The sequence below is a fragment of the Salmo trutta genome, chromosome 39 (genome assembly GCF_901001165.1).
Source record: "Salmo trutta chromosome 39, fSalTru1.1, whole genome shotgun sequence".
Lineage (NCBI taxonomy): Eukaryota > Metazoa > Chordata > Actinopteri > Salmoniformes > Salmonidae > Salmo > Salmo trutta.
In genome coordinates this window covers 11,266,065-11,286,331 of record NC_042995.1, presented here as the reverse complement: position 1 = coordinate 11,286,331, position 20,267 = coordinate 11,266,065, and the positions used below count along the sequence as shown (strand labels likewise).

The 20,267-nt window shown below is 45.4% G+C and overlaps 1 protein-coding gene across 1 annotated transcript; it reads right to left on the bottom strand.

The window, feature by feature from the left end:
* Positions 1 to 43: 43 nt before the first annotated feature.
* LOC115179490 (exosome complex exonuclease RRP44-like) lies at positions 44 to 17,900 on the bottom strand. Its single transcript, XM_029741044.1, has 20 exons — positions 17,606 to 17,900; positions 17,041 to 17,198; positions 15,645 to 15,826; positions 14,515 to 14,588; positions 14,141 to 14,308; positions 13,528 to 13,803; positions 13,170 to 13,307; positions 12,735 to 12,881; positions 12,394 to 12,510; positions 12,156 to 12,257; positions 11,893 to 11,957; positions 11,720 to 11,804; positions 11,468 to 11,595; positions 10,457 to 10,543; positions 9,610 to 9,766; positions 8,207 to 8,421; positions 7,353 to 7,521; positions 770 to 928; positions 561 to 683; positions 44 to 412 (listed from the first exon to the last, which is right to left on the bottom strand). Exons 1-20 carry the CDS (start codon positions 17,822 to 17,824, stop codon positions 350 to 352), a joined length of 2,832 nt encoding a protein of 943 aa, XP_029596904.1. The 5' UTR covers positions 17,825 to 17,900; the 3' UTR covers positions 44 to 349.
* Positions 17,901 to 20,267: the final 2,367 nt, after the last annotated feature.

Genomic DNA, 20,267 nt, shown 5'->3' with positions numbered 1-20,267 from the left:
AATTACATTCTACTCCAATCACCAAACAGAGAGAAAAGGAACATTGGCTAAAAACCAAGAGATTTATTGGGAGTTGTACAAGGAAACGTTCCTTCTAGAATAGACCGTACAAACCCCATGGGTCAGGAATAGAAATACAGTATATTACCCCATTCTAGAGGTTACTGGCATCTCATTAACATTTACCTGGAAGGTTGACGTTCTATAAGTCAAGGAAAAAAGGGTCTGTTTTAAAATCATGACCGTATTAACCACAGGATGTTCTGTGCTTGTCATGTAGGGAAAAAAGATAAACATTAAAAATAACTACTGATCTAAGAGAGAAGTTTCAGTCTGAGGATGGTGTTATTCAACGGTCCAGTTTAGCTCTCTTGGCTTCTGGTTCAGACGGTGCGACACTCACTCCAGAGATCTAGAAAACAACAACGTTAGTTACATGTCCAACCCTGAAATGAGTCATTGACATGGCAGAAGATATTTTACCTGAACAGGTTTAGTTCCTAACTACATGGAAATGACCACCGTAGGATCTCTGTTAAGTTTGAAACAACAAAACGTACCACAGGTTCGACCAGGGACATCCTGATCTTCTGGTGCTGGACGTTGGACGCGTCCAGACTGATGGTCACTTTGACCTTGTCAAACATGTTGAAGGAGTGGCCCTCCACCGTCAGACTAGGAGCCTGTTCTCACACACACACAGAGAGTTACAGTTGAGCCATACACAAATAAAACAGCTTTAATTTTCTCTGACACACAGCGAGGGTACCTCTTCGTTGAAGATCAGTTTGGGGCTGGGTTTGTCTTTGTTCTGAAAGAACACCGTTCCCTCCAGACCAAACTTAGGGATGAGAACGATGATGGCGTTCTTCCTCACAAACAGGATGAAGCCCTCCTCATTCAGGATGCCTCTGCTCTTGAAGAACAGCTGGAGGAAACCATACATTATCAGGAAATCTGCCATCTCGGCCATGGGCTTATTTTATCTCAAACAGATGGAAACAGGGAGAGACGACCCGGAAATGTCCAGTAAGAAATGCTATTTTTCAATTTCCGTTGAAAAGCATTTTGCTACAGTACACTAATGAATATGACCCAGGTGTCCTTTTGTAAATGGGTCCCACATCGTCAATGGGACTTCCTGGTTAAATAGCTTGTGTGTGGAAGACTACAGAGGCTCTAACAGGTCAGTGTGTTAGGTGAGACCAGTACCTGTGTGTGGAAGACTACAGAGGCTCTAACAGGTCAGTGTGTTAGGTGAGACCAGTACCTGTGTGTGGAAGGCTACAGAGGCTCTAACAGGTCAGTGTGTTAGGTGAGACCAGTACCTGTGTGTGGAAGACTACAGAGGCTCTAACAGGTCAGTGTGTTAGGTGAGACCAGTACCTGTGTGTGGAAGACTACAGAGGCTCTAACAGGTCAGTGTGTTAGGTGAGACCAGTACCTGTGTGTGGAAGACTACAGAGGCTCTAACAGGTCAGTGTGTTAGGTGAGACCAGTACCTGTGTGTGGAAGGCTACAGAGGCTCTAACAGGTCAGTGTGTTAGGTGAGACCAGTACCTGTGTGTGGAAGACTACAGAGGCTCTAACAGGTCAGTGTGTTAGGTGAGACCAGTACCTGTGTGTGGAAGACTACAGAGGCTCTAACAGGTCAGTGTTAGGTGAGACCAGTACCTGTGTGTGGAAGACTACAGAGGCTCTAACAGGTCAGTGTGTTAGGTGAGACCAGTACCTGTGTGTGGAAGGCTACAGAGGCTCTAACAGGTCAGTGTGTTAGGTGAGACCAGTACCTGTGTGTGGAAGGCTACAGAGGCTCTAACAGGTCAGTGTGTTAGGTGAGACCAGTACCTGTGTGTGGAAGGCTACAGAGGCTCTAACAGGTCAGTGTGTTAGGTGAGACCAGTACCTGTGTGTGGAAGGCTACAGAGGCTCTAACAGGTCAGTGTGTTAGGTGAGACCAGTACCTGTGTGTGGAAGACTACAGAGGCTCTAACAGGTCAGTGTGTTAGGTGAGACCAGTACCTGTGTGTGGAAGACTACAGAGGCTCTAACAGGTCAGTGTGTTAGGTGAGACCAGTACCTGTGTGTGGAAGACTACAGAGGCTCTAACAGGTCAGTGTGTTAGGTGAGACCAGTACCTGTGTGTGGAAGACTACAGAGGCTCTAACAGGTCAGTGTGTTAGGTGAGACCAGTACCTGTGTGTGGAAGACTACAGAGGCTCTAACAGGTCAGTGTGTTAGGTGAGACCAGTACCTGTGTGTGGAAGACTACAGAGGCTCTAACAGGTCAGTGTTAGGTGAGACCAGTACCTGTGTGTGGAAGGCTACAGAGGCTCTAACAGGTCAGTGTGTTAGGTGAGACCAGTACCTGTGTGTGGAAGGCTACAGAGGCTCTAACAGGTCAGTGTGTTAGGTGAGACCAGTACCTGTGTGTGGAAGACTACAGAGGCTCTAACAGGTCAGTGTGTTAGGTGAGACCAGTACCTGTGTGTGGAAGACTACAGAGGCTCTAACAGGTCAGTGTGTTAGGTGAGACCAGTACCTGTGTGTGGAAGACTACAGAGGCTCTAACAGGTCAGTGTGTTAGGTGAGACCAGTACCTGTGTGTGGAAGACTACAGAGGCTCTAACAGGTCAGTGTGTTAGGTGAGACCAGTACCTGTGTGTGGAAGACTACAGAGGCTCTAACAGGTCAGTGTGTTAGGTGAGACCAGTACCTGTGTGTGGAAGACTACAGAGGCTCTAACAGGTCAGTGTGTTAGGTGAGACCAGTACCTGTGTGTGGAAGACTACAGAGGCTCTAACAGGTCAGTGTGTTAGGTGAGACCAGTACCTGTGTGTGGAAGACTACAGAGGCTCTAACAGGTCAGTGTGTTAGGTGAGACCAGTACCTGTGTGTGGAAGACTACAGAGGCTCTAACAGGTCAGTGTGTTAGGTGAGACCAGTACCTGTGTGTGGAAGGCTACAGAGGCTCTAACAGGTCAGTGTGTTAGGTGAGACCAGTACCTGTGTGTGGAAGGCTACAGAGGCTCTAACAGGTCAGTGTGTTAGGTGAGACCAGTACCTGTGTGTGGAAGACTACAGAGGCTCTAACAGGTCAGTGTGTTAGGTGAGACCAGTACCTGTGTGTGGAAGACTACAGAGGCTCTAACAGGTCAGTGTTAGGTGAGACCAGTACCTGTGTGTGGAAGGCTACAGAGGCTCTAACAGGTCAGTGTGTTAGGTGAGACCAGTACCTGTGTGTGGAAGGCTACAGAGGCTCTAACAGGTCAGTGTGTTAGGTGAGACCAGTACCTGTGTGTGGAAGGCTACAGAGGCTCTAACAGGTCAGTGTGTTAGGTGAGACCAGTACCTGTGTGTGGAAGGCTACAGAGGCTCTAACAGGTCAGTGTGTTAGGTGAGACCAGTACCTGTGTGTGGAAGACTACAGAGGCTCTAACAGGTCAGTGTGTTAGGTGAGACCAGTACCTGTGTGTGGAAGGCTACAGAGGCTCTAACAGGTCAGTGTGTTAGGTGAGACCAGTACCTGTGTGTGGAAGACTACAGAGGCTCTAACAGGTCAGTGTGTTAGGTGAGACCAGTACCTGTGTGTGGAAGGCTACAGAGGCTCTAACAGGTCAGCGTGTTAGGTGAGACCAGTACCTGTGTGTGGAAGGCTACAGAGGCTCTAACAGGTCAGCGTGTTAGGTGAGACCAGTACCTGTGTGTGGAAGACTACAGAGGCTCTAACAGGTCAGCGTGTTAGGTGAGACCAGTACCTGTGTGTGGAAGACTACAGAGGCTCTAACAGGTCAGCGTGTTAGGTGAGACCAGTACCTGTGTGTGGAAGGCTACAGAGCCTCTAACAGGTCAGCGTGTTAGGTGAGACCAGTACCTGTGTGTGGAAGGCTACAGAGGCTCTAACAGGTCAGCGTGTTAGGTGAGACCAGTACCTGTGTGTGGAAGACTACAGAGGCTCTAACAGGTCAGCGTGTTAGGTGAGACCAGTACCTGTGTGTGGAAGACTACAGAGGCTCTAACAGGTCAGCGTGTTAGGTGAGACCAGTACCTGTGTGTGGAAGACTACAGAGGCTCTAACAGGTCAGCGTGTTAGGTGAGACCAGTACCTGTGTGTGGAAGACTACAGAGGCTCTAACAGGTCAGTGTGTTAGGTGAGACCAGTACCTGTGTGTGGAAGACTACAGAGGCTCTAACAGGTCAGCGTGTTAGGTGAGACCAGTACCTGTGTGTGGAAGACTACAGAGGCTCTAACAGGTCAGCGTGTTAGGTGAGACCAGTACCTGTGTGTGGAAGGCTACAGAGGCTCTAACAGGTCAGCGTGTTAGGTGAGACCAGTACCTGTGTGTGGAAGACTACAGAGGCTCTAACAGGTCAGCGTGTTAGGTGAGACCAGTACCTGTGTGTGGAAGACTACAGAGGCTCTAACAGGTCAGTGTGTTAGGTGAGACCAGTACCTGTGTGTGGAAGGCTACAGAGGCTCTAACAGGTCAGTGTGTTAGGTGAGACCAGTACCTGTGTGTGGAAGGCTACAGAGGCTCTAACAGGTCAGTGTGTTAGGTGAGACCAGTACCTGTGTGTGGAAGGCTACAGAGGCTCTAACAGGTCAGTGTGTTAGGTGAGACCAGTACCTGTGTGTGGAAGGCTACAGAGGCTCTAACAGGTCAGTGTGTTAGGTGAGACCAGTACCTGTGTGTGGAAGACTACAGAGGCTCTAACAGGTCAGTGTGTTAGGTGAGACCAGTACCTGTGTGTGGAAGACTACAGAGGCTCTAACAGGTCAGTGTGTTAGGTGAGACCAGTACCTGTGTGTGGAAGGCTACAGAGGCTCTAACAGGTCAGTGTTAGGTGAGACCAGTACCTGTGTGTGGAAGACTACAGAGGCTCTAACAGGTCAGTGTGTTAGGTGAGACCAGTACCTGTGTGTGGAAGACTACAGAGGCTCTAACAGGTCAGTGTGTTAGGTGAGACCAGTACCTGTGTGTGGAAGGCTACAGAGGCTCTAACAGGTCAGTGTGTTAGGTGAGACCAGTACCTGTGTGTGGAAGACTACAGAGGCTCTAACAGGTCAGTGTGTTAGGTGAGACCAGTACCTGTGTGTGGAAGACTACAGAGGCTCTAACAGGTCAGTGTGTTAGGTGAGACCAGTACCTGTGTGTGGAAGGCTACAGAGGCTCTAACAGGTCAGTGTGTTAGGTGAGACCAGTACCTGTGTGTGGAAGGCTACAGAGGCTCTAACAGGTCAGTGTGTTAGGTGAGACCAGTACCTGTGTGTGGAAGACTACAGAGGCTCTAACAGGTCAGTGTGTTAGGTGAGACCAGTACCTGTGTGTGGAAGGCTACAGAGGCTCTAACAGGTCAGTGTGTTAGGTGAGACCAGTACCTGTGTGTGGAAGACTACAGAGGCTCTAACAGGTCAGTGTGTTAGGTGAGACCAGTACCTGTGTGTGGAAGACTACAGAGGCTCTAACAGGTCAGTGTGTTAGGTGAGACCAGTACCTGTGTGTGGAAGGCTACAGAGGCTCTAACAGGTCAGTGTGTTAGGTGAGACCAGTACCTGTGTGTGGAAGGCTACAGAGGCTCTAACAGGTCAGTGTGTTAGGTGAGACCAGTACCTGTGTGTGGAAGACTACAGAGGCTCTAACAGGTCAGTGTGTTAGGTGAGACCAGTACCTGTGTGTGGAAGGCTACAGAGGCTCTAACAGGTCAGTGTGTTAGGTGAGGCCAGTACCTGTGTGTGGAAGGCTACAGAGGCTCTAACAGGTCAGTGTGTTAGGTGAGACCAGTACCTGTGTGTGGAAGACTACAGAGGCTCTAACAGGTCAGTGTGTTAGGTGAGACCAGTACCTGTGTGTGGAAGACTACAGAGGCTCTAACAGGTCAGTGTGTTAGGTGAGACCAGTACCTGTGTGTGGAAGGCTACAGAGGCTCTAACAGGTCAGTGTGTTAGGTGAGACCAGTACCTGTGTGTGGAAGGCTACAGAGGCTCTAACAGGTCAGTGTGTTAGGTGAGACCAGTACCTGTGTGTGGAAGACTACAGAGGCTCTAACAGGTCAGTGTGTTAGGTGAGACCAGTACCTGTGTGTGGAAGGCTACAGAGGCTCTAACAGGTCAGTGTGTTAGGTGAGACCAGTACCTGTGTGTGGAAGACTACAGAGGCTCTAACAGGTCAGTGTGTTAGGTGAGACCAGTACCTGTGTGTGGAAGACTACAGAGGCTCTAACAGGTCAGTGTGTTAGGTGAGACCAGTACCTGTGTGTGGAAGACTACAGAGGCTCTAACAGGTCAGTGTGTTAGGTGAGACCAGTACCTGTGTGTGGAAGGCTACAGAGGCTCTAACAGGTCAGTGTGTTAGGTGAGACCAGTACCTGTGTGTGGAAGACTACAGAGGCTCTAACAGGTCAGTGTGTTAGGTGAGACCAGTACCTGTGTGTGGAAGACTACAGAGGCTCTAACAGGTCAGTGTGTTAGGTGAGACCAGTACCTGTGTGTGGAAGGCTACAGAGGCTCTAACAGGTCAGTGTGTTAGGTGAGACCAGTACCTGTGTGTGGAAGGCTACAGAGGCTCTAACAGGTCAGTGTGTTAGGTGAGACCAGTACCTGTGTGTGGAAGACTACAGAGGCTCTAACAGGTCAGTGTGTTAGGTGAGACCAGTACCTGTGTGTGGAAGACTACAGAGGCTCTAACAGGTCAGTGTGTTAGGTGAGACCAGTACCTGTGTGTGTAAGACTACAGAGGCTCTAACAGGTCAGTGTGTTAGGTGAGACCAGTACCTGTGTGTGGAAGACTACAGAGGCTCTAACAGGTCAGTGTGTTAGGTGAGACCAGTACCTGTGTTTGGAAGGCTACAGAGGCTCTAACAGGTCAGTGTGTTAGGTGAGACCAGTACCTGTGTGTGGAAGGCTACAGAGGCTCTAACAGGTCAGTGTGTTAGGTGAGACCAGTACCTGTGTGTGGAAGACTACAGAGGCTCTAACAGGTCAGTGTGTTAGGTGAGACCAGTACCTGTGTGTGGAAGACTACAGAGGCTCTAACAGGTCAGTGTGTTAGGTGAGACCAGTACCTGTGTGTGGAAGACTACAGAGGCTCTAACAGGTCAGTGTGTTAGGTGAGACCAGTACCTGTGTGTGGAAGACTACAGAGGCTCTAACAGGTCAGTGTGTTAGGTGAGACCAGTACCTGTGTGTGGAAGACTACAGAGGCTCTAACAGGTCAGTGTGTTAGGTGAGACCAGTACCTGTGTGTGGAAGACTACAGAGGCTCTAACAGGTCAGTGTGTTAGGTGAGACCAGTACCTGTGTGTGGAAGACTACAGAGGCTCTAACAGGTCAGTGTGTTAGGTGAGACCAGTACCTGTGTGTGGAAGGCTACAGAGGCTCTCTGTGCGTACTGAGCCATCTTGTGTCTGTAGTTGAGGTTGTTGCAGAGGGCAGACTGCTTGTGTTTGTCCATCAGGTCTGGGTAGGTGCTGTCTGCTCCAATGGCTACAGCCAGCAGCCGATGCACGATGATGTCAGAGTATCTGTAGAGGTTACAATAACATCAGAACCAGTCAGGGTGGACTGACCAGTCAGGAGTAGAGGGGGGGTGTGGACTGACCAGTCAGGAGTAGAGAGAGGGTGTTCTCACCGTCTGATAGGTGAGGTGAAGTGTGTGTTCTCACCGTCTGATAGGTGAGGTGAAGTGTGTGTTCTCACCGTCTGATAGGTGAGGTGAAGTGTGTGTTCTCACCGTCTGATAGGTGAGGTGAAGTGTGTGTTCTCACCGTCTGATAGGTGAGGTGAAGTGTGTGTTCTCACCGTCTGATAGGTGAGGTGAAGTGTGTGTTCTCACCGTCTGATAGGTGAGGTGAAGTGTGTGTTCTCACCGTCTGATAGGTGAGGTGAAGTGTGTGTTCTCACCGTCTGATAGGTGAGGTGAAGTGTGTGTTCTCACCGTCTGATAGGTGAGGTGAAGTGTGTGTTCTCACCGTCTGATAGGTGAGGTGAAGTGTGTGTTCTCACCGTCTGATAGGTGAGGTGAAGTGTGTGTTCTCACCGTCTGATAGGTGAGGTGAAGTGTGTGTTCTCACCGTCTGATAGGTGAGGTGAAGTGTGTGTTCTCACCGTCTGATAGGTGAGGTGAAGTGTGTGTTCTCACCGTCTGATAGGCGAGGTGAAGTGTGTGTTCTCACCGTCTGATAGGCGAGGTGAAGTGTGTGTTCTCACCGTCTGATAGGTGAGGTGAAGTGTGTGTAGATGGGAGAGGCCAGTCCATAGTGGTGGAAGTCACTGTCCATCCCGGAGCAGAAGTACACAGCCTGCATCATGCAGCGTGTTGCTAGGATACGCAGCAAGGTGTTGAAGTAAGGGAAGCCGTCCACCTGGGCCGCGTCCAGAGAGTCAGCTAGAGCCTTGGCCGAGTCCGTGTGGATCACCAAGTCCTGAGGGGAGGGACAACAATGTTAGGACTACATTCGACTGATGTCAGAAATAACAACGTTAGGACTACATTAGACTGATGTTGTTGTTTCTGACGTTAGGACTACATTAGACTGATGTCAGAAACAACAACGTTAGGACTACATTAGACTGATGTCAGAAACAACAACGTTAGGACTACATTCGACTGATGTCAGAAACAACAACGTTAGGACTACATTCGACTGATGTCAGAAACAACAACGTTAGGACTACATTATACTGATGTCAGAAACAACAACGTTAGGACTACATTCGACTGATGTCAAAAACAACAACGTTAGGACTACATTAGACTGATGTCAAAAACAACAACGTTAGGACTACATTAGACTGATGTCAGAAACAACAACGTTAGGACTACATTCGACTGATGTCAAAAACAACAATGTTAGGACTACATTCGACTGATGTCAAAAACAACAACGTTAGGACTACATTATACTGATGTCAGAAACAACAACGTTAGGACTACATTCGACTGATGTCAGAAACAACAACGTTAGGACTACATTCGACTGATGTCAGAAACAACAACGTTAGGACTACATTCGACTGATGTCAGAAACAACAACGTTAGGACTACATTATACTGATGTCAGAAACAACAACGTTAGGACTACATTCGACTGATGTCAGAAACAACAACGTTAGGACTACATTCGACTGATGTCAAAAACAACAACGTTAGGACTACATTAGACTGATGTCAGAAACAACGTTAGGACTACATTCGACTGATGTCAGAAACAACAACGTTAGGACTACATTAGACTGATGTCAGAAACAACAACGTTAGGACTACATTAGACTGATGTCAGAAACAACAACGTTAGGACTACATTCGACTGATGTCAGAAATAACAACGTTAGGACTACATTCGACTGATGTCAGAAACAACAACGTTAGGACTACATTATACTGATGTCAGAAAGTGTAATACAAGGGAAACGGGGGGTTTATTTGTTGTAATTATTGATATCTATCCAAGGTTCTACGTCAGTCCCTATTTTGTTGTCCTTCGACCCAGAAAGGAACAATTGTCCCCAAAAAAGATCAAGTCTTATTAAAACTGTGTTTTAGCTAGAAGTATTGTCTATCGATGTGTTTTAGATGTTGATGTCTAGTCGGTCTGAATATGTAGATGTACCTTAGACTTGGCAGCCTTGTTGAGGATGTCGTAGTTAGATGGAGGAGGGGCGGGGTGCTTCCTGAGAAGAGCACACTCTGAGAACTCATCATAAATCTTCTGAGCTACTGAAATGTTGGCCAGCAACATGAACTCCTCCACCATCGAGTTGGTCTCCCTGGGGAACAATAAAGTTATTTGAATTTGAAGCCACCGATACAGCGTGAACATCAAGTCTCTGAGCAGAGATCTACTGTTGGATGCTATAACTCAGTGACAAGGTAAACCTGGAAACAGCAGGATGCTTTGACAGGCCACAAAAAGCTTGTCAATATTCATGTGAATTCAGCTGAACTTGTTGAAGTTTAAACCATGTTAGTCAGGGTCAAAACGACAGCACAGTTTCAAGCATCATGAACAGACACATTCTAAAAGGCTTATTTTCAATTCTATATTCTAAAAGGCTTATTTTCAATTATAGATTCTAAAAGGCTTATTTTCAATTCTATATTCTAAAAGCCTTATTTTCAATTCTATATTCTAAAAGCCTTATTTTCAATTCTATATTCTAAAAGCCTTATTTTAAATTCTATATTCTAAAAGCCTTATTTTAAATTCTATATTCTAAAAGCCTTATTTTAAATTCTATATTCTAAAAGGCTTATTTTAAATTCTAGATTCTAAAAGCCTTATTTTAAATTCTAGATTCTAAAAGCCTTATTTTAAATTCTAGATTCTAAAAGCCTTATTTTAAATTCTAGATTCTAAAAGCCTTATTTTAAATTCTAGATTCTAAAAGGCTTATTTTAAATTCTAGATTCTAAAAGCCTTATTTTAAATTCTAGATTCTAAAAGGCTGACAACGTACTTGAGTTCCTTGGTCTGTAGGTCTATGGGGTCGTGAGTCTCACTGTCGATGTGGAAGCGAACCTCGGGCGAGGAGAGAGTCAACGCACTGAAACAACGGAAAACCACCATGTTAGATCACCAACAAAGACATGTATTTATACATTCCAACCAGAATAAAACATATAGATTAATGAGACGATCAACCAGATCAATTAACATAAGCAATCCATCCATCAACCAACTAATCACTTTTGGGAATACATCAATCTGCCACAGTTCTAACGATCCGTCTCAACAGTTAGGGAAAAGGTTATCAACTACTGACATCACATAGTCACAAACCCTTTCTCTATCCTGTCTCTTCAGGATCCTGGCTAGTCTGTTCAGGCCTCGTAACCTCTTATCCTTTCTCTATCCTGTCTCTTCAGGATCCTGGCTAGTCTGTTCAGACCTCGTAACCTCTTACCCTTTCTCTATCCTGTCTCTTCAGGATCCTGGCTAGTCTGTTCAGACCTCGTAACCTCTTACCCTTTCTCTATCCTGTCTCTTCAGGATCCTGGCTAGTCTGTTCAGACCTCGTAACCTCTTACCCTTTCTCTATCCTGTCTCTTCAGGATCCTGGCTAGTCTGTTCAGGCCTCGTAACGTCTTACCCTTTCTCTATCCTGTCTCTTCAGGATCCTGGCTAGTCTGTTCAGGCCTCGTAACGTCTTACCCTTTCTCTATCCTCCGTTTCTTCAGGATCCTGGCTAGTCTGTTCAGGCCTCGTAAGCTCTTACCCTTTCTCTATCCTCCGTTTCTTCAGGATCCTGGCTAGTCTGTTCAGACCTCGTAAGCTCTTACCCTTTCTCTATCCTGTCTCTTCAGGATCCTGGCTAGTCTGTTCAGACCTCGTAAGCTCTTACCCTTTCTCTATCCTGTCTCTTCAGGATCCTGGCTAGTCTGTTCAGGCCTCGTAACGTCTTACCCTTTCTCTATCCTCCGTTTCTTCAGGATCCTGGCTAGTCTGTTCAGGCCTCGTAACCTCTTACCCTTTCTCTATCCTCCGTTTCTTCAGGATCTTGGCTAGTCTGTTCAGACCTCGTAAGCTCTTGGTGGTGTCATCATTCATGTTGGCGTCATCAATCCTCATCTGGGCCTCGGCGTACGTCAGGGAGGCCTGGAGGAAGAATTATCATTCAATTCAATAAACTTTATTGATCCCTGAGGGGCATTTCTAAGTCTTACATTGTCTCAATCACAACTGTTACATTGTCAAATGTGTGAGTTTACTCTCCCCCTACCTTGGAGTTGATGACACTTTTAGTGAATCTGGTCTGGACTATCTCAGCCTTGTCGTTGATCTCCCATATACAAGAGAAGGCCAGCCTACAGAGAGGAGACACCATGAACACCACTAATGGTAAATGACAACAACAACTAAATATATGATGTCTTAAGGAGGTATTAAAGTCACCTCTCCACACTGGATCGTAGAGAACACAGGTTGGAGCTCAGCAGTTCAGGAACCATGTCGATCCTCTGTGGGAGACAACCAGCTGTGTTAACAATACAACACTGAAATGGAACCCTATTCCCTATATTTTGGACTACTTCTGACCCGGGCTCTGGTAAAACGTAGTGCACTATATAGGGAATAGGGTGCCGTTGAAGACGTACTAAAAAGAGCTAGCTAGGGTTCATCGAGGTTACTATGTGATGATACAGAGGATCTCCTACCCTTCCAGTCAGGTAGACTGTAGTGCCTCTGTTTGCAGCCTCCAGGTCCATGGCGTTGCCTGGACGGATGAAGTGGCTCACGTCAGCAATGTGGACACCAACCTTCAGCCCAGAATGAAACACGCACCATGACTTCTCAACTTTCAATTCTGTTCCATCACATTACCAATTAAATACATTCTGTTACCTCATCCGTCCAATACAATGTTGTGATAAAGTTAGTTCATCAGTGTCCTACCTCTTGGTTTCCATTGGGCAGGTCTCTGCAGTGCAGAGCATCATCTATGTCCGTACAGCCAGGAGGATCCACACTGCAGACAGTCAGGTTCCTCAGGTCCTCTCTCACAGCCATGTCCTGATAGAAGATCAAATTAGGTTTAGTGATGCATTATTACCTGTTATAAGCATGTTATGAGCCCTTATAAAGCATTATAACCACACCATAATGCAATTATACCAACAGGCTTTAAGTAGTGTTAGCAAATTGTTGATTGTTATAGCTACAACATAGCCACCAGCTGACAACCATTGATATATGTCTTGACACAAAATGGCCGCCATAACAGGACCCCCAGTTACCTCCTCTGTGATGTTCCAGGGCATCTTGGGGAGGAAACTGAGGACGGCCTGTGAGAAGTCCTGGTGAGGGACATCATGCTCCAGCAGTAGCACCTCCGTCTCTGTCTCCTTGTCCCCTGCACTTCCCAGGCTACGAACAAAATGGCCCTGAGAGGAGGAGAGAGGGAGAGGAGGAGAAGGAGAGAGGGAGAGGAGGAGAAGGAGAGAGGGGTGGGTGAGGAGAGAATGGTGCCTAGTCTCTGCTAGCTCCTCAAAGACAGAAAGAGGAGAGAGAAGCAGTTGACTATGATTGAGGTGCGTTCCAGGTCCTCTTCATTGCAGTCGCGCTGCACATCTCATGTACATCCTACACTTCTCCAGACATTGATATCCGGTAATGATACGTGATCATCTGAGCAGCCCAACTGTAATAAAGAGGACCTGAGAGACACATACATTAGGGTATCTGGAGTGCTTGGGCCAGCCGTCGATGGCCACCATGATCCTCTGTCCTGCCAACGTGGCCGCCTGGCGCGTCTCGATACGGATCCTGGGGATACGACGGTCAGCTGGGGTGAAGAGGTGACGGGTCGCCTGGGAAGGGAAGAAGGGGTAAAAGACCAGGAACAATGAGATATCTTTGGTCTTGTCCACATTCGTCAGCACAAAACAAGTACGACAGACGACAAATAATCACAAGAGAAACCAAAGCATGGTGGTATATGCATCCATATTGACAAATACTCATGTAGGATTTCTGAAGGGTTTGATTTGATTGATGTATTGATTGACAGAGCAGAGTGAGGTGACGCACCTCTTTGATTTGGGACAGGAAGAGCATGCCACAGAAGGGTCTCCAGTTCCTCTTGATGATGCCCACCACCCTGCCTGTGGGCTTCCGTGACGCCACCCCCGACAGACCACTCTTCAACTCTGCCTCCTCCTCCTCTGTGACATCATCCTCCTTGGGCCCCTCATCCTGCAGCACCACAGAGGACGGAGCCACCCATTGGTTCAGAGGCAGGATCTCCACAGCAACCAGGTCCTGATGGACAGCCCTGTTCAAGTTCTGTAGGCCTTGGATGAGAACCTGAGGGGCGGGACAGGAAGAGGACGTGTTACCATGGTAACCAACGCTGCTTCGTTTACATTTCCCATCCAATCACTCGCTCACTCACTCATCCCCATGTCACCAGCTGGCACTTAGAACAGCATCAAAGATTCTCCACTCCCATCCAACGGTAAAGGAAAAATAATACTGTTGATAACTCACTTTTCCAAACCAGGTACATGAACAGAGGAGGTAACTAACAATGAGGAAATATTCAATAACTGTTGGAGGACTTAAAGAATGTTCCATACTTCTATGGCAGGTTACACGGCCAGAATCCACAAATGAACATGAGCTATGCTTTAGCAGCACTCACCTCTGTACTGTCATCTCCTTCTCCGTGGACAAACACAGTAGCCTCCAGGTAGTTGTCTCTGCTAGCCCGGAACGTTCCCTGTTGGAAGGTCCCACTCTTAATCCCAGACTGGATCCTAGACAGGGGCAGGTGCTCCGAGAACAACACCTTACTGCTGGTGATCTCATTCTGGGGGAGGGAGGGAGGAATTAAACGAATAACCATGAATATGCAGATCTAACTTTCTTTATGAATATGCAGATCTAACTTTCTCTATGAATATGCAGATCTAACTTTCTCTATGAATATGCAGATCTAACTTTCTCTATGAATCTAAAATAGCTGCTGCAGAAAGTACATATGTGTAAATGTGATATTGTGTAGATATTAGTTACCTTGTCATCGTTGGTCAAAGCCAGTCGATCCACCAGCTCAGGGTTGGCTATCAGACTCTTGACGTACTCCTCACCTGTGTGGAACAGAGGACGGACGTAGTCGGCATCTCCTAAAGTAAACACGTAGTCGGCATCTCCTAAATTAAACACGTAGTCGGCATCTCCTAAAGTAAACACGTAGTCGGCATCTCCTAAAGTAAACACGTAGTAGGCATCTCCTAAAGTAAACACGTAGTAGGCATCTCCTAAAGTAAACACGTAGTCGGCATCTCCTAAAGTAAACACGTAGTCGGCATCTCCTAAAGTAAACACGTAGTCGGCATCTCCTAAAGTAAACACGTAGTCGGCATCTCCTAAAGTAAACACGTAGTCGGCATCTCCTAAAGTAAACACGTAGTCGGCATCTCCTAAAGTAAACACGTAGTCGGCATCTCCTAAAGTAAACACGTAGTCGGCATCTCCTAAAGTAAACACGTAGTCGGCATCTCCTAAAGTAAACACGTAGTCGGCATCTCCTAAAGTAAACACGTAGTCGGCATCTCCTAAAGTAAACACGTAGTCGGCATCTCCTAAAGTAAACATGGAGTCGGCATCTCCTAAAGTAAACATGGAGTCGGCATCTCCTAAAGTAAACATGGAGTCGGCATCTCCTAAAGTAAACATGTAGTCGGCATCTCCTAAAGTAAACATGGAGTCGGCATCTTCTAAAGTAAACATGTAGTCGACATGTTGAACCCATGTAGTATTGTGACCTTGTGATTAAGGTTAAAGACATGAACAGCCGTCTCATCTTGGAGTATTGAGGTAACAGATATTGTGATATTAAAGACATGAACAGCCGTCTCATCTTGGAGTATTGAGGTAACAGATATTGTGATATTAAAGACATGAACAGCCGTCTCATCTTGGAGTATTGAGGTAACAGATATTGTGATATTAAAAGACATGAACAGCCGTCTCATCTTGGGATATAAAGTAGTTGTTGTGAAATTGTCAGATTACTTGCTGTTAGATATTACTGCACGGTCGGAACTAGAAGCACAAGCATTTCGCTACACTCGCATTAACATCTGCTAACCATGTGACCAATAAAATGTGATTTGAGGTAACAGAGGTGTGTTGTTTCTTACATCTGTATGTGAGCAGGCCGGCCTCCTCTGCTTTCTCCTTGTTGCCCCGGTCATTGGTCAGCAAAACAACCTTTAACCCCTTGTTGTTCAGGTGATCACTGTACCACTTTGTAGATATGCGGATGGCTCTGTCATTACGATCGTTGGCGCTTTCCCCCTGCTCTCTCTCTATATACGTTTCTCTGGAACAGAACAATACAACCATACATTGCTTTGAAAAGCATTGATCGGTCACAAATGGATGGACAGTTAAGGCATCAGCATGCTTCAGTTCGGCTGGCGACGAGCCTGAGCTCGGTTAGCTGAACGAGTGTGCTCTCAAACTTAAAAAGACCTTGGCTTGAAAAACAAGAAAAAAAATGGCAATAGTACTGTTTGTCCATTTTGAGACGCCGTAGCCAGTATACACTTCCCTAAAATAGTCAGAATTAAGATAACTCAATAACTCCGTCATAAATGTACTTTTTTGCCTAGGAGATCTTAGTCACGCAATTTTTCATCTGATTAGGATGTTTGGTGCAGTATTTCTCAAGAGAAACCGTGAATGAGGACGAGTCGTTAATCGCTGAACGACAGCAGGCACTTCATTGAAGAATCCCTACTGTTGACCAATCAGCGATTAAGGCGTAGACTGCGGCTTGCCTCAAGAACAAAATGTGTGCACGAACAGCTTAAAAAGCCCTTGCCTCAAGTCACAAAATGTCGTCGTAATATATGCGCAAACTCTTCCAAACTGGTTTGGCTGGGAAACATGCTGACTTCAGTCTTGCTTCAACTTATTTCAGTCAATTGGTACATCGGCTTCAGTGGAGGGATAACCCCAAGGGTCCCTGATTCAAAACCAAGTTAGGCTGCACCCCCTCAAATCACTACAAAACCAAGTTAGGCTGCACCCCCTTAAATCACTACAAAACCAAGTTAGGCTGCACCCCCTTAAATCACTACAAAACCAAGTTAGGCTGCACCCCCTTAAATCACTACAAAACCAAGTTAGGCTGCACCCCCTCAAATCACTACAAAACCAAGTTAGGCTGCACCCCCTCAAATCACTACAAAACCAAGTTAGGCTGCACCCCCTTAAATCACTACAAAACCAAGTTAGGCTGCACCCCCTCAAATCACTACAAAACCAAGTTAGGCTGCACCCCCTCAAATCACTACAAAACCAAGTTAGGCTGCACCCCCTTAAATCACTACAAAACCAATTTAGGCTGCACCCCCTTAAATCACTACAAAACCAAGTTAGGCTGCACCCCCTTAAATCACTACAAAACCAAGTTAGGCTGCACCCCCTTAAATCACTACAAAACCAAGTTAGGCTGCACCCCCTTAAATCACTACAAAACCAAGTTAGGCTGCACCCCCTTAAATCACTACAAAACAGTCAGTTATCTACCTGTGATGTTCGTTAGTGAAAGTGTAAAAGTGTTTTTCCTTGTCGTGAAGGATGTCTTTCAATCGCTTGTAGATGGGAGCGCTCCTGTGGCGGACCTCTTGGAGTACAGTCTGCAGAATGATCGCGTTCTTGATCAAGGGATCCTCCAGGATATCAATCTACAGACATTAAAAGGGATATTGATTCAGCATGGTAGAATGTCACAGCTGAAAGTTAGTCAAATTAGTGTTAGCTAGATCAGGGTTTCCCAAACTTTATCCTGCACGTTGTGGTTTCTGCCCCAGCACTACATAGCTGACTCAAATATCCAACTCATCATCAAGCTTTGATTATTTTCATCTGCTGTGTAGGGCAAAAACCAAAACGTGCACCCGGGGGACGGGGCAGAACCGAGCTTGGGAAACCCTGAGCTTGATAAATTCACACTTTCACCAGAGGCGTGTCAGACATCTAAACTGTAGTGATGCGGTGGGACAATCTAGCGTTTACTTTAGACATGTCCTTTTTGTATTGATTTGTTGTTAATAATAACGTTTACGTTAGACATTATTCCACAGTAACGTACCTGGCTCAACACAACGTTTGTGTCTGGGAGTAAATAGTGTGGGAAAGAACACAAGTTGCTTTCAATGCAAGCGTCTTTCTGCAACACAGACTCTTCTTGCTTGCATTCTGTACAAACTTCACTCCCGCACCAAATGTCGTCTCGCAGGTAGTGCTCACGGACTATTTTCATGATCCCGCCTGATCGGGTTTTCTTTACGAAAGTTTTTGATTTCAACATTACTACGATAAATATCTATTACAACAGTAATTTTGATACGTTTCTACTCATAGGTGTACATCAACAAACAGACCGATGTACACACGTGGGAGGAGGGAAGATAAAAACATTTCCGGGGTTTCTTGTGACGGATCATATCTGATTCAGATTCTATTGTGAAAGTTACCAGATACTTTGTGTACTTTTTATACATGTATCAATTAAATCTGTGTATTTTAGAAACAATTTAGGGGGAATTTTATGATCGATAATTAAATATGTCATAATATAATATTTTCCAACTCTGTGTAAAACTATGTAAGGCCATCTTCTTTTTCTTCTTCATTTTAATCTTGGTGTGCAAACCAACCTTCAGAAGCGTTACAGCTCCGTAGCGGGCTGGAGTGTGATAGAGACAGCGCAAGTCCGAGTCAACAACACTTGCATGCATAATCAGGGTGGAATACGTCATCTTGTTTCCTTGAAAACGATAAAGAGGTCTGTAGCGACTGATAATATAATAACTGCCAATAATGTAATATTGGCTAATAATGTAATAACTTTCACATTTAACATTTTATAAATGCTGATAATGTAATAAATTGTCAATAATGTGTAATAAATATGCTGAACGCATAACGTAATAACATTTTTGAGTATAATGTAAGTCACTACAGTTAGTTATTACATTATGTGTTGATTATGACATAAAGTGTGTAACTTTTTTTTCATCAATAGTGTAATGACTTCAACCAATGATGCAATGACAACCTAAAATCCCTATCTTTGTTTAATGTCATGCATATTAAGTGTCACACACTTGAGGAATACTTTTCATTTGCATCCATTACCACAACAGACTTGCAGGGGGAGGGGTTCACTAACAGACTGACTGACTGACTGATTCACTCACTAACACTTAACCCATTGACCCAAGGTCAACATCTCTGTTTTTCCACCACTTATATTTATCTGCCTTTACAGTCCTTTTATGTGCCTCACACATGGAAGTATGACACCTTTTCTTTTTCAGGTCAACCAGTACAAGAACCTTTTAATAGAACGTTGCCTTAACAGCTCTATTTTACATATGTTCTGGTCTTGTGTAGATGTGACAACATTTTGGGACTGTATTATCTGTAATATCTAAGTGTGTCGGAATTCAAATGCCTCAATCTCCCTGTTTATCTCGGCTGGGAAACATGAGTATGGGCCCTCAGAGGGGTTGGATTAAATGAGGAAGACACATTTGGGACTGTATTATCTGTACCATCTAAGTGTGTATTACATTATCAGCATGTATTACATCATCAGCATGTATTACATCATCAGCATGTATTACATCATCAGCATGTATTACATCATCAGCATGTATTACATTATAAATGCAAAAGATAATATCTTACTACCAACTATTACATTATTGGCAGTTGTTACATCATCAACTGCCATTTCAGGGCAGATCTCAGTGAAACTCAGTGACCCCTCTGAACAGATGGGGGCCACTAAGTGCAGTGGTTACCTTGGTTACATCATATATGAAGGTACCGTGTAGGTAAGGGGACATTGATTCATTTATTCAGGTAAGGGGACATTGATTCGTTTATTCAGGTAAGGGGACATTGATTTGTTTATTCAAGTAAGGGGACATTGATTTGTTTATTCAGGTAAGGGGACATTGATTTGTTCATTTAGGTAAGGGGACATTGATTTGTTCATTCAGGTAAGGGGACATTGATTTGTTCATTCAGGTAAGGGGACATTGATTTGTTCATTCAGGTAAGGGGACATTGATTTGTTTATTCAGGTAAGGGGACATTGATTTGTTCATTCAGGTAAGGGGACATTGATTTGTTCATTCAGGTAAGGGGACATTGATTTGTTTATTCAGGTAAGGGGACATTGATTTGTTTATTCAGGTAAGGGGACATTGATTTGTTCATTCAGGTAAGGGGACATTGATTTGTTCATTCAGGTAAGGGGACATTGATTTGATCATTCAGGTAAGGGGATATTGATTTGTTTATTCAGGTAAGGGGACATTGATTTGATCATTCAGGTAAGGGGACATTGATTTGTTCATTCAGGTAAGGGGATATTGATTTGTTCATTCAGGTAAGGGGACTTCTTGCCAATGTCTGCTGCACTCTCATACTGTCCATGGCTAGGTTACTGTCTCATACCATCACACTGTCCATGGCTAGGTTACTGTCTCATACTGTCCATGGCTAGGTTACTGTCTCATACTGTCCATGGGTAGGTTACTGTCTAATACCATCACACTGTCCATGGCTAGGTTACTGTCTCATATCATCACACTGTCCATGGCTAGGTTACTGTCTCATACCATCACACTGTCCATGGCTAGGTTACTGTCTCATACCATCACACTGTCCATGGTAAGGTTACTGTCTCATACTGTCCATGGATAGGTTACTGTCTCATACTGTCCATGGCTAGGTTA

Excerpts from the sequence above, each read along its gene's own strand:
- LOC115179490 (XM_029741044.1), bottom strand. The coding sequence starts at position 17,824 with ATGTTGAAATCAAAAACTTTCGTAAAGAAAACCCGATCAGGCGGGATC. Across the intron at positions 14,589-15,644 it reads CGGCCTGCTCACATACAGAT|GTGAGGAGTACGTCAAGAGT; the intron begins GTAAGAAACAAC and ends TGTTCCACACAG. Across the intron at positions 11,596-11,719 it reads AAAGTGTCATCAACTCCAAG|GCCTCCCTGACGTACGCCGA; the intron begins GTAGGGGGAGAG and ends TTCTTCCTCCAG.